Source organism: Lytechinus variegatus, chromosome 17 (assembly GCF_018143015.1).
Source record: "Lytechinus variegatus isolate NC3 chromosome 17, Lvar_3.0, whole genome shotgun sequence".
Lineage (NCBI taxonomy): Eukaryota > Metazoa > Echinodermata > Echinoidea > Temnopleuroida > Toxopneustidae > Lytechinus > Lytechinus variegatus.
The window spans coordinates 27364441-27383027 of NC_054756.1; the positions used below are offsets into that span (position 1 = coordinate 27364441).

Genomic DNA, 18587 nt, shown 5'->3' on the forward strand with positions numbered 1-18587 from the left:
GGGGGGTGTGCTGCGTGTATATTTTCCATAGGCAGCACCCCCAAGTTTTTTTTCTAGGTGTGTAAAAAATGATCTCCTTTTTTGTTTGTGAAACCTATTTTTTGCTTTTCAAATATATCGGGAGTAATTTGACCTCCTTTTTGTAGAGAAAAACTTTTTTTTTCAAATTCACATCAGTGAAACAAATCGGTTCAAGGGCTCTGCATTGTCCTAGCTTTTTCTCCCCACTCAGCTCTTCACTAATTCTTTTTTTTCTTCTCTCTCTTTATCACACTTCTCTCTCTTGTAGGTGCTCTGATCCCTTCCGTCTCTCATAAGGCAGGTTTCTATAAAAAGTATCTTGCCATACTCATTAATTTGTTCTGAGCCAATCAGGTGCAAGAATTTCAGTAGCTTATAACATTCTACTACAATTCAGCCCCTCCAAGTGAAACTCCCCTCCTCGTGACCACACTATCATTTTCAGCTCTAGCTTGTGCTCTCCAACATTTCCCTCTGTTCTGAGCCAGTCAGAAGCAATTATATCAGTAGCTTATAACATCAGTCAGAGAAAATTTGTTTCATGAAACAATCCCCAGGGGCTGGTTTCATAAAACTTGTTATAATAACAAATTTGCAATAATGGTTTAAAGCAACTGAAATCCTACAATCTGATTGGTTGATAGTACATTTGTTAATATAACAAGTGTTTATGAAACAGTTTCTGATCACTAATCACACAACCATGAACAACCAAATAATATCAAGTACAGCATTTCCTTTGTTTCATTTGTTGTATAAGTGAACATAAATGATTTTCTTTTTATTCATCACCGTCGCTGGATCTTCCCAGTTTTTTTTTTTATTCATCAACGATCCAATTTTATGAATGTCCCATACAGATTTAAACACAAATTTCAAAAATCCTTTTTCTATTCTGTAAATTATTCTTGTTCTGCACCAAAGCCCGTCTTCTGAGCGACACCAATCAAGTATGGTATAAAGTAATAAATTCTGATTATTTTTTTTCCACGCGCGTACACCGGATCATACCATTCCCAGAACTCCACACAGTGAAAATTGGATAGATGATCGGTCTCAATGTCATAATCATTCACACATCCACGAATCGAAGGCTTCATTTTATGCCTCTCGCAATAACATTCTGCAAATTGCTCCACATTTCCAAGTACTCATAAACTTTTTATAAAGAAAACGCATTTCATCCCCCAGAAGACGTATCACTTGGTGCAGCCAGTACAAATATACATTTACATAGAATCCATGGAAAAGAAAAAAATTACAAATCATTCCTTTTTTTTCTCTCAATCATAACAGGTCAATCATACAAGTTAATTACACAATTTAATACAACTGAATCAAGAGTTTTTGAACCATTTCCAATCCTGTTGAGAGTAGAAATTCATAGACACACATCAAAGGTCTTGCAGAATTACATTTTTTTCGGTTGCATACTGATACACTATAGAATTTGTCTCGACAATTCTCAAAGTTTACATATCTCATTTTTCACTCACATACTATATGATATACAGCTCTCACTCATTTCATAATTCTCATAAAAAAATGTTAACCAAAATTCTGTTTTATAAGTACATTATAGAAGTAATTTTACCTTCAATAAAATTTGAAATGGCTCAAAGTAGGATGCAGAGTGCGCTATGTACAGGCGTGCCGATACATGGACACTAGATATATAAATCTATGTACAATTTTTTTTCTTCATTAATATGAATAATCAAACTGTTTTAGGCTTTTCCAAGCATTCATCTGACATTAAATACAAAAATAATTTAGCTGACTTGATTATTTTCCGAACTGCTTTTCTTTGAACTGTCGCAACTATTACGCCTAGCTATTTAATTTTTCATATCCAAAAAAGAACAAAAGATAGTGAACATAATTTTTTCATAAACAATAAAAAAAAATCTTTTTGGCATAATCTGCTCCCCAGACAAATCACGACCACAGTTGAACATTATTAGAACATAACCAATACATAAAATATAGAACAATATAGACATTTAGGGAAAAAGTCACTTTAACTGCATAACACTGAAACCGAAGAAAGATGAAAATAAAGTGAAAATTCAAATATATTAAACGTGTGACCTCTCCACACTTGAATGTCAAAGTTTAGGCCTGGTCTAAGCCAGTCTTTGCACACACTGGTAGTAGATTTAACGCTTTACTCTATGATCATCATATACGTGTTAACGCAACATAACACAACCTATAACATTACAGGGGGAACATTGCTACAGGCATGTTTCCACTTTCAGAGATTAACGTTTCTGTGTCACAGAAATACTTTACTAACTTCGTACACTAATTCTTGACATTTCCTTGAATAGTTTGTACAATACAAAAAGACACTCATGCTACCAAACCAATCCGAACCGGCCGATGGTATGTCATTAGAAATAACATAATAGCCTTGGCCGGTCTGGAGTCGGTTTCACTGTAGCATGAATATACATGTATGACAAATATATCCTAGACCTCTATGATTGATCCAAAACTTTGATAATCTAAACATAAAAAAGACTTGTGACCATATGGTATGGAAAATCATCAAGAAAATACATGTAGTGTATATATTGCATGAGCAATAAAAAAAATCTGCACCTTTGCTTGAAACATTTTAGAACAGAAAAACAAGACAGAAGCAAATTTACTTATAACCTAACCAGAGACCAAAATGTTGCTGGAAAGGGGAAGGGGTTGGGGAGAATCAAGTTGAATACATGGATGGGGAATCATACAGATCGTTAAGAACCTTGATGTTGCATAATTTGGGTTTTAAAACATACATGAAGTTAATAATTCAGGAAAGTTCACACAAACTTTAAAAATTGCAAAGCACAATCGGGGGAGCGGTACATTAACAATTGTTACCTCACAACTTTCTTTGATTTTGATTGGCCGAGAAGCACAGGTACCTGACTGTTACTATGGCAACTATCAGATAAAGCAGACCTCCTTGATCCAACATCTCCATTCACGAAAGAAATGCTCACCCGGTAATGCCATGTTTCCACAGGTTTGAAAATTGATATGAATTTCCTTTGAAGACGTATAGCACGCAAGGGCTGGCACTGATTTTTTAGGGTGCATCTGCCATGCAGAAATTTCTTCAGTTTGGAGTTAGGAACACATAGCCTTCAGGACAAAAGGCAATTAAAAAAAAATGTCTTAGAATCACGGTTGGGTATAGGGAAATGTCGAGAGCGCCAAGGCAATCGCCATCATCACCTTGGGCTAACACGACCCCTGGAACGTATCAATTGCTGTAATGCCCATGAAGAATAGGAAGAAAATAGCACTTGGGAAATCAGAATTTTTCAAAATAACTGAATTTGCGATGCCTTGTGATGACCGCCATCAAAAATATAAAGGTTATGGAATGATGACAACTTTTCAATATATTTGCGACTGAATACCGCTATGTACAAAATATTCGGTAAATATATATATGGCTCAATAGTCAGAATGAGGTCTCTGTGATTTGCAGATCTATCCTTACCAAGGTCATCAGAATCTTGCGCAGGTGAACACAATGACAATGTATGTACTCTAGATTTTTCAAACTTGTTTGCCAGGTATAACTACACCGACCTTAGCATCAGACCGGACACCAATATAACACCTGGGTGGAGAGTGGCAAAATATGGAATGATACCAAGCCAAAGAATGGCATCTTATGTATAGTGTACACATCCCGCTCCCTGGGGAGTATTTGAGCGAGTCACCCAACTCCAACTTGTGCATAATGCATGCAAATCTTTCGAAATTATCTTTGAAACCACTTCATGCCGTGGGATATGCCAAGTGTACATGTCCCGCACCCTGGGGAGTATTCGAGCTGGTAACCCAACTCCACCTTGAGCATAATGCAGGTAAATCTTTGAAACCACTTCATGCTGTGGGATAATAGGCCTAGTGTACACACCCCACTCCTTGGGGAGTATTCGCGCTAACTACCTAACACCACCTTGTACAGGTGCATGCAAATCTATTAAAATCATCTAGAACCCATTTCACGCTGCTAGATGGAGAAAAGCAATACAGCATGACATGGCTTGCCAGAGGGATCACACATATTCATGAAACCAAAATGATTACATATATGTCACAAGGTAAGAGAATATAGTGATCATGGATATGCGCCTAAAGCAGGAGTTTCAAAAAGGATTCCCGTTCTTTTTTCCCAGCGACACAACAGCAGCCTGCATAATGCAGAGTTGAGTCCCAAACAAGGTATTCAACCTCACCCCCTCCAGCAAATCTAAAATAAAATATAAAATCCGAATAATTCCAATAAAAATACTAATAAAATAATAATACTAATAAAAAATATCTCTACACAGTACTAACAAACATTCTGTACATCTATTTGGCAAATTCTCATTATACTAGTCATACCGAGTCCATCCGAGCGCTATCAAGAAATTTACATTCACGCCTTGAAATTACATAATATTTACAACTCGTTATTGGACATTCTTTGATTCTCGACCCACTCCTTTCTCACATTGCTTGAGGACATCTCCATGATTTTTTCGCATTTTTGCCTTCTTCTTTTGCTACTGTGAGCTGGTGTTTTAGCCCAAGTGCACGTTAATTTACTCGGATAAATTCGCAGATGAACTACTGATGCGAGACTCCATTTTGTGTATTACCTCGTGACAAGAGGCATAGGATTATTAAATATGATTGTAGAAAAATTATGATTTTGGCTTCGTTTTGCAAATCGGCAGAATAATCATGTGATCTTTTCTGGGCAGTCTATGACCAAATACATTTCAAATATCATTAAGTCATTGCTTTTATGACATTCCTCTATTAAAGGAAGCTGCGGGGTGTTTCATAAAGATGTTTGTAATTTGAGAGTGACTGTAAGAACAACTGGTGATCCTTCTATGCGATGAATAATTACCAATGAACATTAAAATGGTAAATATCATTTACCACAAGAAAGGATCACCAGTCATTCTTAAAGTCACTCTTAACTTGTGAACAGCTTTATGAAATGGCCCCCCTGGAGCAACTACATGTCAAAGAAATGCTAATAATTCTGAATATTTTTTTTCATTCTAATTGAATTACGAGCAAGCAGAATTTATCGATAAAAACCATAATTTCATGTTTCTTTGAATACAATTCTATTTGGTAAACTACAATCAGAAACCTGCCCATAACGGCCACTTTTCTTCTTTCAGTCCAGCGGTCCAATACATGTTGCACTCTGATCAGAACAAATTGTCCACCATTCAGTTTGATTAATTTGACACACCGTTTTTATCCAAATAACTCAAATATTGCAAATTCAGAGAGAACTACAAGACATATCTTCCGTCATACTTCCGACATGATGGATAACAACTTGAGAGGTATAAGGCCAAAAAATATTGTTAAAGCCGATGATGGTATTGATTTAATTTTAGTGTTGAGGAATCAACAATGGGATTGGGAAATACACATTCCCATGGCAGCTGAGTTTACACTGTGCAAACACAACATCCTACTTGAATGTTGATTTATTGACGCGATTGGTGAACAGTTTTATTAAAAAGGCAGCCTGGTTTACACTCTGGATACTAAAACCAGCACCAACACCTTCTTTGGGTTTTGAGTTTAACAATGTGCCTTGGTAAAACCTCACCCAATGGACAACCTGATGTATGCTCAGAACACCGACACCAGCACCCTACCGGAAATGACCTATTGAATAGAGTGAAAAGGATGTGCATTGAATACATGCTCTACATGAATGCAACCCAAACACCAGGAATGCAGCAACACAAACACCTCTGATACTGTCCTTTAAAGATTTCAAACAATTGCTTTGACGCGATGATACAGAGTGCGATGACCTTAAGCAGCAACATGATTAGTCAGACACGAGGGTAGAAAACAAACAAAGGGTCGGGAGGGAAAGGGGAGCGATTTAGCAAGTGTTTCTCATCTCTTGGCCGTCCGACGTACAGCCCTCTTGATCTTCCTGGTCGATGTAGAATTCCCTGGTGTTGCGGAAGCATTGAACGGGTTGTCGCTCGATCCAGTAGTTGCGCTGTCAAGAAAGGAAAAGAGAAAAGGACAAATTTAATTGAGTATGGTTGACTGGTCTTATCGACTAGGTTTATCAGAGGTAATGCGACTTTTGCTTCTGCGACAACTGCTCCACTAATTTCTCTCCCAAGATATAAGGCGACCGTGAGAGTGGTGATATGGATTTTGGTTCAGAATGTGAGGATTAAAATCAATAATAGCTAGATTTATTAAACGCTTTTTGCCCGAAGATACAAAGCGCTGCTATTATTACCCAGGCTATAGCTGTGCTGCCATATAGGTGCTGAAGCATTCAAGGAAATTTTTCCTTCCAGGCGGATGTTTCATAAAGCCGTTTTTATGTTACGAATGACTTTACGAACTGGTGATTGTTTCTAGGGCACTAAATCAATATCAATGATAATTTGGTGTACATAATTTTGATACCTCAAGAAAGAATCACAAGTTGCTTGTCACTAACGAACAGCTTTATGAAACACACATCGGGTACCCATTCACCTCACCTGGGTTGAGTGCAGCACAATGTGGGTAAAGTTCTTGCCGAAGGAAAACACGCCATGACTGGGAATCGAACCCACGTCCCTTAGATTGAAAGACGAGGGTCATAACCACTAGACGTGACGCCCCGATTAAGGTGAGAATTAAGGTTGGTAGGAGGCATGCTTCAGGAGCACATAACATGAAACCCTGCTGCCAAATGGTATATCTAATTCTCAGATCGTAAAACACCAACACGGCTAAATTCACTTCTACTACTATCAATCTCATCTAATTATCGTCTGGGCTAACAATGATTCCGTTTGAATGTCTTTCGGTCTAATACCTTGGTAGTCTAATTTCCACTAATTATTATTTTGCAAAATTTTGACAAATCAAAATTTGGTATATAACAGTTCATCGAATCATTTAGATCGAGTGGATATTAGCCAAAATAGGCATAGCCTAACTGGAGGTTGTCAAACGCAACTTGATTTTGTAGTTGCGCTAAAACGCATCTCCTTCCGCAACATCCCCAGGGGCCCGTTTCATAAAGCGGTTCGTAAGTTACAAATGACTGGTGATCATTTCTTTGGCTAAATGATATCCCTATGTAACTGATTTAGCGCCTAAGAACAGGTTCCAGTGTGGCGTAACTTTATGAACAGCTTTATGAAACACCACCCTTGAGTTGAAATGGAGCATTCCCTTAATTAAAACATGCTTGACAAGCAGCAATTACAACATGGCATAGGATTATGGGTATGAGGAAGGGTCAATACTCACTTGAACTGAAACGCAGTTGTACCAGGTTGTGGGGTGTTGCCACTGAAGTTGAAGGACGATTGCGGCCTTGCCCCGGCAAAGTTAAAGCCCCCTGCTGGCTGAGGGGTGGCTGCCGGGGCAACTTGCGGGGCCTGGTTGGACTGATTCCCGGTGAACTGGAAACCTCCGGCGGTCGGCCCTGACGGGGTAGCGTTGTTCGTGGCACCAAAATTGAAGGAGGGCGTCGTCGATTTGCCGAAAGAAAACCCACCTAGGCAAAATGCAAAAATAGTAGGTATTTGTAATATAATTACTTGATCATAGTTACAAATTCTATCAGCTGAAAGATGCTTTTCAACAAGGCCATAAACAATGCAAAAGAATACACAATGAATTTTAATTTAACATAATTTGGGAGGGAAGATAGATTGGTGAATGCTGCTATTCTGTCCAGATAAGTGTATTTTCAGTATTCCTTTAAAATGAGCAAGACACACAATATACCCTTGCTATTTCAGGGATGATTTCCATATTTATGTTTCACAGTAGCTATCATTCCTTTATTGTGAATGCTGCATTATACAGGGAATGGAATCCTTCTAGAAGCTTTAGTATATTCATTATTAAAAGGTAGCCACTTACAAATCTTAGATGAATATTCCCTTAGCAACAAAAACTGCACAAAAGCATTAAGATGTAGCAGCCCCCTACCTGATGTGGCATTTGCAGTCCCACTCCCAAATGCCGGTGCTGGCTTGGTGCCGAATGCTGGCGCTACATTGGTGGAGGCACCAAATGCCTGAGCGCCCGTAGCCGATGCCCCGAGTCCACTTCCGAAGGCATTGTTGCTGCTTGTTGCACTGGCACCGCTACCAAATATCGACCCCTGGGTGGGCGTGGCTCCGAACCCCTGCGATTGCGTGTTGGCGGATCCGAAGGTGGGGTTGGCAGCTTGACCACCGAAGGGCGTGGCATTGGCTGTGGCGCTGCTGCCACCGAAGGGGTTGCTGCTGGCGCTGGTGGCAGTGGAACCAAAGGTGAAGGTTGATGGGGGCTGGGAAGCAGTGGGCGGGGCACCAAATGCAGGAGACGGGTTGGTGCTACTCCTGTTGCTACCGAATCCACCAAATCCACTTGCTGATGATGTCCCTAAGACAGAGGAAGGTAAAAGGGCAAGGTCCATACGATTTAATCCAAGATATAGACAACTCCAACTCTCTATTTCTCTGCAAAAAAGGTCCCTCAAAATTTGAAGAATCTATTGTGCTAATCTTTCCCCGATTAGAAAGACACACTGGCTAAACTCTTACCACATTTAGAAGAAAAAGAAATAATTTCTGTAAAGGTCTGCACTATGTCAGGTTTTTTTAAGATCGTGGCCATATCCTTTATTATTGCTAGGTGCCAATTATTTGCAAGACCTTCAAGGAATAGCTGAAGAAGCCACATGAAAAGAAAACCAACATGACTCGTTACATACCTGTAGCAGTAGAATTCGAATTTGGGGCATTCCCGAAGCTGAAACCACCTGAAGGTGCTGCAGGAGCCTTGTTGCCTGAATAAAATGGAAAACCGAAAACACTTTGAAGATGATGGAAGCAAGTAATATTACCCAAACAATCTCTATTACCTCCCATACAGAAGCATGAATTTTATGTCAAAGTGATGACATTAGGGCTTATAAGTGTTTTTCAAAGGACCTCTATAACTTTTAAAGTATACCTACTTCTTGAAATAAATTTTGTAAAAGGTTTCCCTTAATTTGCTGAAAATTCACATCTTCACATTCAAGAAATGCCTACTTTTTGTCCATAATTAATATCCTTGAAAGTATTTCCATTCAGTTGGAAATTATGTATAGAAAATGAGGAATATTCCCCATTTCAAGAAATTTCAGTTCACATTAGGCTACTAACATCACTGTGTACATGTGGGACCAGTACGAGGCTGGATCATATCCTGGCAAAGCCAACTTAATTGATTCTCAGAGGCACAACAATAAATTTTACAGAGAATAAGTTTGTTTTTAACCCCCCCTCAACAATTTTCGCGATATATCTGCTGCGCGAAATTTTTTCACCTCGCAGCTCACTGACTTTTTACATTCAAGTCTCGCGCAAATTTTGAGACCAAAATTGTGACGCCCGGGTACGCGGTTACGACATTACGCAACATTATGCAAGTGCATGTCAGACCCAAAATTGCTCATAAACGTGATTTCATGTACAATTCCAATGCAAATTGTGTATTTAGCCAAAATTCATAAATGTATCATTATTTCTACTTTTACTGATAAAACTTTATTAATTTTGCCTTGTTTATGATCAGAATTATGTCTGGAACAATTTCAATTGAAATAACAATAAAAAACAAAAAGTAAAAAAACAAAGAAATACATAAGAAATTCATAAAACAATAAAATACATAAGAAATTTATTTCCAAACCAAAGTTTTTTTGAATTACGATTAAGAATGCTACAAAGAAAATTTTTACCAAAAATTAGCATTCTAGGAGCTTTATTTAGTGAATTAGAGCAAAAAGTATGATTTATGCATAAATTAGCATAATTAATTCATATAAAATAAAATCTCGTTATTTTGGAAAATTTTACCATACAGCCTTGTAGATTACATCGCACACTACCAGCGTGCAAATTTTTGCGTCGCTCGCGTGATCGGGGGCCATAATGCCCCCCCCACCCGGGAATGACAAGAATCAAAATACCCGGGAGATTTAGGGTTAAAATATTACTAATGTTTTGGGATACTTTTCTAGATTCAATAGAAAGACTATTGAATCGGACCCAAGACGATTTCTTAATGCAATGTGTGTACAGCAAGAGTTCACTGATTTTTCCCTATAACTTGCTCTCATATTGTAAGCAAAAGAAGGTGGACGTCACTAGCCGTCATTTGAAAAATGCATACAGTGTTTGCTTACCCGCTCCAAAATTAAAGGATGGTGTCGTCTGGGTTTGCGGAGCAGAGGGGGCAGCAGACGTTCCAAAGTTGAATCCAGATCCACCTGAACGGTCAATAAAGAAACATTACAAACGCTCAAATCTTTGGCTCCACAATTGTAAAGTGCCTCTTGGTCTAAGACCATATTGTCTACTTTCCATCAAAATATATCCATCTGGTCTCATCCTAGTTCATCAACTAACCTTCCGGTCTAATTGCTTTTTAGTCCATTTACCACTTTTCCTATTTCCATTTGGTCCATGTGATTAGATGGACTGCTCATAACCAAATTTTCATTTGACAAAGTCCAAAATAATAAGGAAACAAACTGGAAATCAGACAATACAGTTACTTTCTCTTCTTTACATCCGGGACCCATTTCACAGTTCAAAGATACAACAGTTGCAACTGTTGTAACTTTGCCATTATGGCAACTTCTATGGAAACCTTGATTTTGATTGGCTGCTGAGCCCTGTTGCCATAATGGCAAAGTTACAACAGTTGCAAGTCCTTTATGAAATGGGCACCAGGGGGCCGTTTCATAAAGCGTTACAACTGTTGTAATTTCGCTATTATGGCAACTACCATGGCAACTTTGATTTTGATTGGCTGCTGAGCCCTGTTTCCACGTTAGTTGCCATAATGGCAAAATTACAACTACAGTTGCAACTCTTTATGAAACAGGCTCCAGGTCTCATCCCACATGGGCCAATCCTAGTTCGTCTCCCAACCATTTGGTCTTACTGCCATTTAGCCATTTTACCACTTTGTCCTATTCAGTCTATAGGCTATACCTATATTGTCTAAATCCACCTGTTCTTTGTGATTTATGGACTGTTTATGAACAACATTTTAATTTGTCAAAGTACAAAATAATAAGATTATGTGGAAATTAGATATATAATTACAAATCAAGATATTTCTGCTTTAGAGTACCAGCCATCCTCCCCACCCAATATTCAACAAACTCCGCTTCTGCTCCGGGCCTTTCCAATCTAGATAGTTTTGTGAACAAACCTTGGTTATTGTTCTGGTTCTGACTTCCGAATGTAAATGCTGGTTTTGCTGGTTCCTCCTTGGCCTTTGCCACTGGAGCTCCAAAGTTGAAGGATGGCGCCGAAGCTGTTTTCTCTGGTGCTGCAGCAGAGGTTTGTCCGAAGGTGAAGGTACTAGCAGAAGTTGCGGCAGGCTCTTGGGTCTTGGCTCCAAACGCAAGACCAGCTGTTTGGGAAGGGGTGGCACTACCAAACATGAATGCTGATTTACTGTCCGTTTTCAATGCGTTAGAGGCATCCGGCTTGCTCGCACTGCTGCCACCAAAGTTGAAACTTGGTGTTGTGGAAGCGCTTGTTGGTGCCGAGGAACTTGCATCCGGAGCTGCAGTGCTGCCAAAGGTAAATGTGGGTTTACTCTCAGCTGGTTTATCAGAAGAGTCTGTTGGTTTGGCGCCACCGAAGGTCACTGAACCAGCACCAAATGCAGGGGCCTCAGGTTTCAAGGTTGTAAGTTTGGTTGAGGAACTGCTACCAAAGGTGAAAGCGGGTGCAACTGTGGACGCACCTTCTGTCTTTTTCTCAGTGGTTCCCGCACTGGTGGAGGTCGCAGCACCGAAACTAAATCCCTTCTGTGCCGTCGGGCCATCCACCTTTGTTTCGTTCGTTTGGAAAATGTTCACATTTGGGGGAGGGCCATCTTTTTCTAGTAGCGTCTGCCCCGCAGTGGCAGGGCTTTGTCCAAATTTGAATCCACCTCCTATACTACTCGAACTATCAGTGCTAGCATCGTTCTGTCCGAACTTGAACCCTCCTGTGGAGGCACCAGTAGTTAATTTTAACCCACTGCTCGCAGAGCTCGACTCCGATGAACTGGCTCCGAATTTCATCCCTGTGGGCACTTTAACTTCTAGTTTTTGCTCCGTTTTTGTTTGACTTAGCAATGACGATTCAACGCTTTTGACAGCCGACGGGGGCTTCGCGTCTGTTGCTGATGAGTTGCTAAGTGTTTTGGACAGAGAAAAGTTTGTTGGTAATTTAAAGCCACCCCCTGATGAGGAAGTGGTTACTGCGCTTAAGTCCGTGCTGGCAGCGGGCTTTATACTCTGCCCTAGGCTAAGACCAGCAGGGAGTTTGAAACCCCCGCTGCTGGCATTCGTGTTTGAGTTTAACAAGTCCGAGGTTGTGGAATTACCAAACTTAAAGGCACCAGTTGCGTCTCCATTGCTTAAAGGTGTACTACCAAACTTGAATGATGAAGCTGTAAATTGGTGGGAAAGAAAAAGTAAAATTTTGTGAAAACCTGGCATGATTTAATCTATTTTGGCCTCTATACCAACTTCAATACCTTCAAAAAGAACAAAGAACTTGCAATTAAATGTTTTTTTTTAAGTACCGGTGTGGTAACACCAGTACTTTGCAATCGCCATTATAAAAAAAAAACAATGCCATCATCCATATTATCATCATTACCATCCCATCATCACCACCACCACCACTATCATGATCATCAATATTACCAGCACACCACCAGCACCATTATAAATCGCTACCACTACATTTTCACCATCCCCATCACCATCACCACCATCGTCATCATCATCATCATCATCAGCAGCAGCATCATCATCATCATCATCATCATCATCATCATCATCATCATCATCACCACCATCATCATCATCATCATCATCATCATCATCATCATCATCATCATCATCATCATCACCACCACAACCACCATCACCGCCACCATCGTCATTGTCCTCTGAATTACCTGGGGGTGCACTCAAGGTCGGCTGACTCCCTGGCTTTGGAGTCTCACACGCCACACACTTGAGTATCGTTGCTTTATTCCTGATCATGCATGTATCACACTCCCATTCCCCTGGCTTTGCTTTGAACTTCTCAGCTATTGTATTATTCACTGCATGTTCCTTTGGTAGCGTCTTTGTGGCCTCCCCGCCTTTTGACTTGCCAGGCCTGGGAGTCGTACATGCCACACACGTACCAGCATTCTCTTTATTCCGGATCATGCACGTATCGCAGTCCCATTCATCTGCTTTCTTCTTGAATTTCTCGGCCAGGCTATTGACGACTGGAGGCTTGGAGTCCGATACTATTGAAGCTGCAGGTCTTGAGGTGTTTTGTCCCGGCTTCGTTGTCGTACCCCCCAAACTTCCACAAGCATCACCATCGTTTTGTATCGAGTACGTATCACATTCCACAGAGTTTGCAGGTGGCTTGAACTTGTTTATGATTGCATTGGGCTTCGCTCCGAAAGGGGTAGACAACGTTGATGATTTCGTCGCCTTCTGTCCAGGTTTTGGCGTCGCACACGCTACACACTGGCTCGCATCCTCCTTGTTTTGTATTAAACACGTATCACATTCCCATGAAGACGCAGGGGGCTTGAACTTGTTAATGATAGAAAGTGTCTTGTCATTCTGAATATTGCTTGCACCAGAGTTTTGACCGAGGATTCCCGTTACGGGACCATTGTCCATCTTTGTTTTGGATTCCTTGGCAGAACGTTCTTGCACCTGATACAGAGAGAAGACAGTAAATACCAGTTTCGCACGTTTTCTAAGTTGTTGCAGTGAATCGCATGTATTTTCAGTATAAAAAATAATTTAAAACTTATTAGTACCACCATAACCAGTCATTCAATGGATGTTGTTTTCATATGCAACAAAATATAACAGAGTCTGACTGACTACCATGCTTTCGACTTTTGGGCTGATCAAAATTCCCTGATTTTTCCCTCATTTGAAGCATTTTCCCCTGATTTAAAGGTATCTTTTTATCAAATTCCCTGATTTTTCCCCAATTGGAAAAAGTCAAATAATTTTCCCTGATTGGCTGGGAACCATGTCTGTACAGATTTCAATGAATTCAAAATAGACATTCTGCCACTTATAACATTTTCTCCAATGAAAAAATTAGGAAAATATTTCTTACTACAGGGGTAATAGTTGCTCTTGAATTTTTAAAAAGAATAGTTGACAATTTCCTCCAAGAGCTGTCACACTTCTTCCAAGAATATAACTAATAACTATCTATTTCTGCACATAAATTCAAACAAATTTAGAGGAATATTACCCTTTTTTAAGGAAAGACCGGCCCCAACAAAAAGTAATCTGTTTTGTGAAATAAGCAGTGTTAAATAACTTTATTTCATACGATTTTGATGAATTTTTTTCGTGTCAGGCTCATTGCATTTTTCGCTTTTCTTAATACAACTTATTTTAGAATATAATTCTATTCGCACAAAAACATGGTAGATTAATTGTAGATAACCATAGTAATCTTAACTGTGCGATGGTAACGGATGAAATACTCACTTTTGAACTTGATGATGGAATGGGACCATTCTGAGTGGGTTCTGCGATTGGATAAGAAAAACAGAGTCATATCAATACAAGGCCTCTATATTCACAATTAGAATGGCAGTCGTAAATATTTTTCGCTCCCCTCCACTTCAGCAAAACCATGCGATAAATACATCTTAATGACTGGAAGCTACTACCAGTAATAACATGAAATATTCACAGATGATTGTGTTATTGTTAATTACGAAGATAATTTTGATTGAAATTGTACACACGTTCACTAAACAAAAACAGTCATAGATCTGTAATTCATTACTATTTACACAACTCAATGAAGAAAAATAATCATAAATTAATAAGTTTTGGCGGAAAACACAAGTTGTATTTAAAAAAAATACTGAACACTATACTTACTAGCCTCCATACCATACCATTACAGGAAACATTGCAATATTGGACAATGTACGCCATACACAAACATACCTTATACACCAAAGTTCACACACACAATAAAACAAAGCCTAGCTTGCTTTCTACAAACATGAATGAGGCTGGGGAATCCCAACCTACTTTAATAGACTTACGGTACAGTTGTTTTTACCAATATTGAAATGCTATGCTGTGTATTCTTGCTGATATGGATATGATTAAGAAAAAAATATCAACAACCAAAACTTCCTTGGCTACTATATTGTGAGGTGTGATAGCCTTTAATAATAATAATACATAACATTTATAAGGTGCTTACTATTGGTGTTAAGCGCACTGTGTTATGTTTATCGTTGTACTTGGGATTAAATGAAAAGAAAAAAAAATGTGGCAAGGGAAAATGACACAGCTAATGCAACTATACTAATAATAAAAAATCAAAGTTCACACACACAATAAAACAAAGCCTAGCTTACTTTCTACAAACATGGATGAGGCTGGGGAATCCCAACCCACTTGAATAGACTTACGGTACAGTTGTTTTTACCAATACTGAAATGCTATGCTGTGTATTCATGTTACTATGGATGTAATTTAGGAGTACCAAGATAACAACCAAGGCAAGTCTAACTCCATTGGCTACTATTATTGTGTGGTGTGATAGTCTTTATTCAGTTGTTTAATACACTTTCAATCAAAAGAAATTAGAAATTTGAGGACAAAAATTATAATTCTGCCACCCAATAACTTTGATGAATGGCTTAAAATTAAATGGCTGTTGGAATTATTTCACAATGAAAATTACAGCTGGAAAGTATTTTTTAATTTTATTTTTGTTTTTATCAAACAAGCCCAGGACCCAGATGTGATTGAACTAAAGAGACAAGGGGAAGATTGGACAGTACAAAGACAGCGTAATGAAACGCTCGGGAAGAGCACCCACAGCGTTGAGTAAGTAACAACCTTTTTTTACCTTTGCGTATTGCGAGATGGTTGTGTATAAAACAGATGAGAGAAATGGTAGAGGGGTGAAGGAATCGATGATTTTTACATTTTGAAATTTTTTCTTCAATCTTTATCTATGAAATTAGAGATGAATATATTTTAGAGGTTCCTGGGTTATTAAAGGTGGTCCCATTCGCCACCCTTGAGCCCTCTTCAAAATCCCCTCTCTCATTTCTCCCATGTTTTAAACAGCTGCGTGCCGATGTGCGATGGTTTACTTACTCAACGCTGTTGGGTGCCCCACCCCATGAGCATTTATCAAGCTTTTCAAAAAATCGCCGAAGTGTCCAATCTTCCCCTTGTAGAATCTTTGATTGAACTTACTAATACCAAAGACTTCCAGACAGCTTCCCGTCTTGAGTTCCTTTGCCACCTTGATCCCACCCTGTTGCTCTTCCACCTCGTCGTCTTTGATCTCCACGACGTCATCGTCGTCTTCTCCTTTCCTCCTGGTCCTTTCGGGGGTTTCGAAACTTGGTTTCTTTCCGCCAACGGGGGCGCTGGTCGAGGGCCTGGATGTCGAGTAAGGGGTCTGACGGGGCATACTAAATTTGAAGGTGGTCTGCAGGATATAATGGTGGAGGATTTCAGAGTGAGTGGCATAACTAATGATTTGGACAGCAATACATGAAATGAATTGTCAGTGATTTGCTGTCTGAGGGAGCACCTTGACATTTGTTTCAGAGGGTCACAGGTTCAAATCCGACCAAGGCCCCTCTTTTTTTTTATTTACAGCACAAAAGGGAAGAGAACAATCGGGCATCTGTGGCCATGGGTTCTGTTGGCAATGCGATACACAAACTATCGCTTCAAACTTGAACTAAGTGTTAAAAAACATTGAAACATATCCCACTAATAGAATAATGGAATATCAAATTCAAAATAGACTAAGAAATATATTTCCATGATGTATAAATTGAGAGATTGTCATGAAATATCTAAGTGATTTGATAAGTTTGCACTTGCCCACATGAAAATCAAGCCAGCGGGACTATTCTAAATTTGAGAACTTACCGCGGTGGAAGAACTATTCGTTGAGGACGAAGTGGAACTGCTGCCGGTTTGCTTAATGATGGGAGATGCGAAGGTGAACTGGGGACCCTCCGAGATCGACGTCGCTGCCGATGTCGACGTTGGAGCAGCAAATTTGAACGATGGCACTGTTGATGATTGGGCGGGGGTTGTGGAAATGCTGCTTTTACTTGAAACATTTTTACTATTACTAACAAGATTACTGTCCTTTGTAGAGGCAGCAGAGATGGATGTAGATGACGTCGTCGAGGGTTTGGAGGTCGACGATGAGGTTGAGGAGTATAAGTTTGAACCAAAGCTGAATGATGGGAGTCCCTTGGTTAGGGGTAGTGGTATCGCGGGTAAATCTGGAATCTCACACTGAAAAATAAAATGTAGGATTATTGAATTTGTAATCGATTGCCAGAGAACGCTTCTTGAATTCTTTGGTAACTACTTCAGGAATAGCCTTTCAGTTCTTTCTAAGAGAGTCCTTATAATTCTTTTGGTAAGATTTCAAGATTTATTAAAAACATGTGATCGCAGCTTAAAAGCTGAATTGACAGATGTTTTACAATTTAAAAAAACAATAAAATTAACATATATGAAATATAACAAAACAATCAAGAAATTTACAGAAATTACAATATAACTTCTAAATATTACGGTATTCTCAGGTAAAAGTGGTAATGTAAGATATTTGAAAATCTATGAGAAGACGCATTTTACTAAAGATTTGACAGACCATCTGAGAAGGTTGAGCAGAACTTCAGTAAGAAATTATGATATGCCATATGTATACAAAAAAAAATGAATAAACAAAACATTGTTTGAACCTGTCTACTAGACCATTAGACCATAACAAGTAAATTCATTTCTTTTGCAAGACGCAGCACAGCAATCAACTTTCAATTCAGTCGAATGAAAGACATGTGAAATCGAAACAATATGCGAGTATTTGCTTACCACTTCTTGCTCAGCTTTCTGTGCTGAATAATGCCCTGCACCCCTGCTCTTCGATTTCATTTTGCCCCCAGACTTCTCCCTGGCTGAAGGGAGTTCAGCTGGAGTTGAAGAAGTGATGGGTGCTCCAAATCTACAAACACAAGAAGAAAAATTGCCAGTGATATGGGTTTGCATCATCAATATCCTTAAAGGGGAATGAAACCTTTGGAACAAGTAGGCTTGTGTCGAAACAGAAAAATCAAAGAATAAGAACAAAGAAAGTTTGAGAAAAATCGGACAAATAATGAGAAAGTTATGAGCATTTGAATATTGCAATCTCTAATGCTAGGGAGATCCTCCCATTGGCAACGCGACAAGGATGTGTGATGTCACACATGAACAACTTTCCCTTTGATGGACTATGAAATACCCTGAAAATGTGTCTTTTTGCTTTTTCGTATGGTGATACAAACTCTTTATCCATGATGTATTCTTTAAAAATCTGTATTACATACCCTCCTATAGAAAGAATACATGTTCTACTGATAGATGTAATAAAAGAGGCAATTTAAGTGAAATATATACTAAAGTAATGGGG

General features: G+C 39.1%; 1 protein-coding gene across 1 annotated transcript in view; it reads right to left on the minus strand.

Annotated features, from left to right (window-relative positions):
* Positions 1-799: 799 nt before the first annotated feature.
* Positions 800-18587, minus strand: part of LOC121430680 (nuclear pore complex protein Nup153-like) — a 38552-nt gene continuing 20764 nt past the window's right edge. Inside the window, exons 9-19 of the mRNA XM_041628025.1 lie at positions 18011-18140; positions 17048-17425; positions 16358-16595; positions 14612-14652; positions 13045-13810; positions 11293-12528; positions 10256-10339; positions 8795-8869; positions 8026-8463; positions 7336-7585; positions 800-6073 (exon numbers count right to left, since the gene is read on the minus strand). Of these exons, the coding sequence (XP_041483959.1) occupies positions 5965-6073; positions 7336-7585; positions 8026-8463; positions 8795-8869; positions 10256-10339; positions 11293-12528; positions 13045-13810; positions 14612-14652; positions 16358-16595; positions 17048-17425; positions 18011-18140 (3745 nt within the window). The 3' untranslated portion in view covers positions 800-5964. The remainder of the gene's footprint in view (positions 6074-7335; positions 7586-8025; positions 8464-8794; positions 8870-10255; positions 10340-11292; positions 12529-13044; positions 13811-14611; positions 14653-16357; positions 16596-17047; positions 17426-18010; positions 18141-18587) is intronic.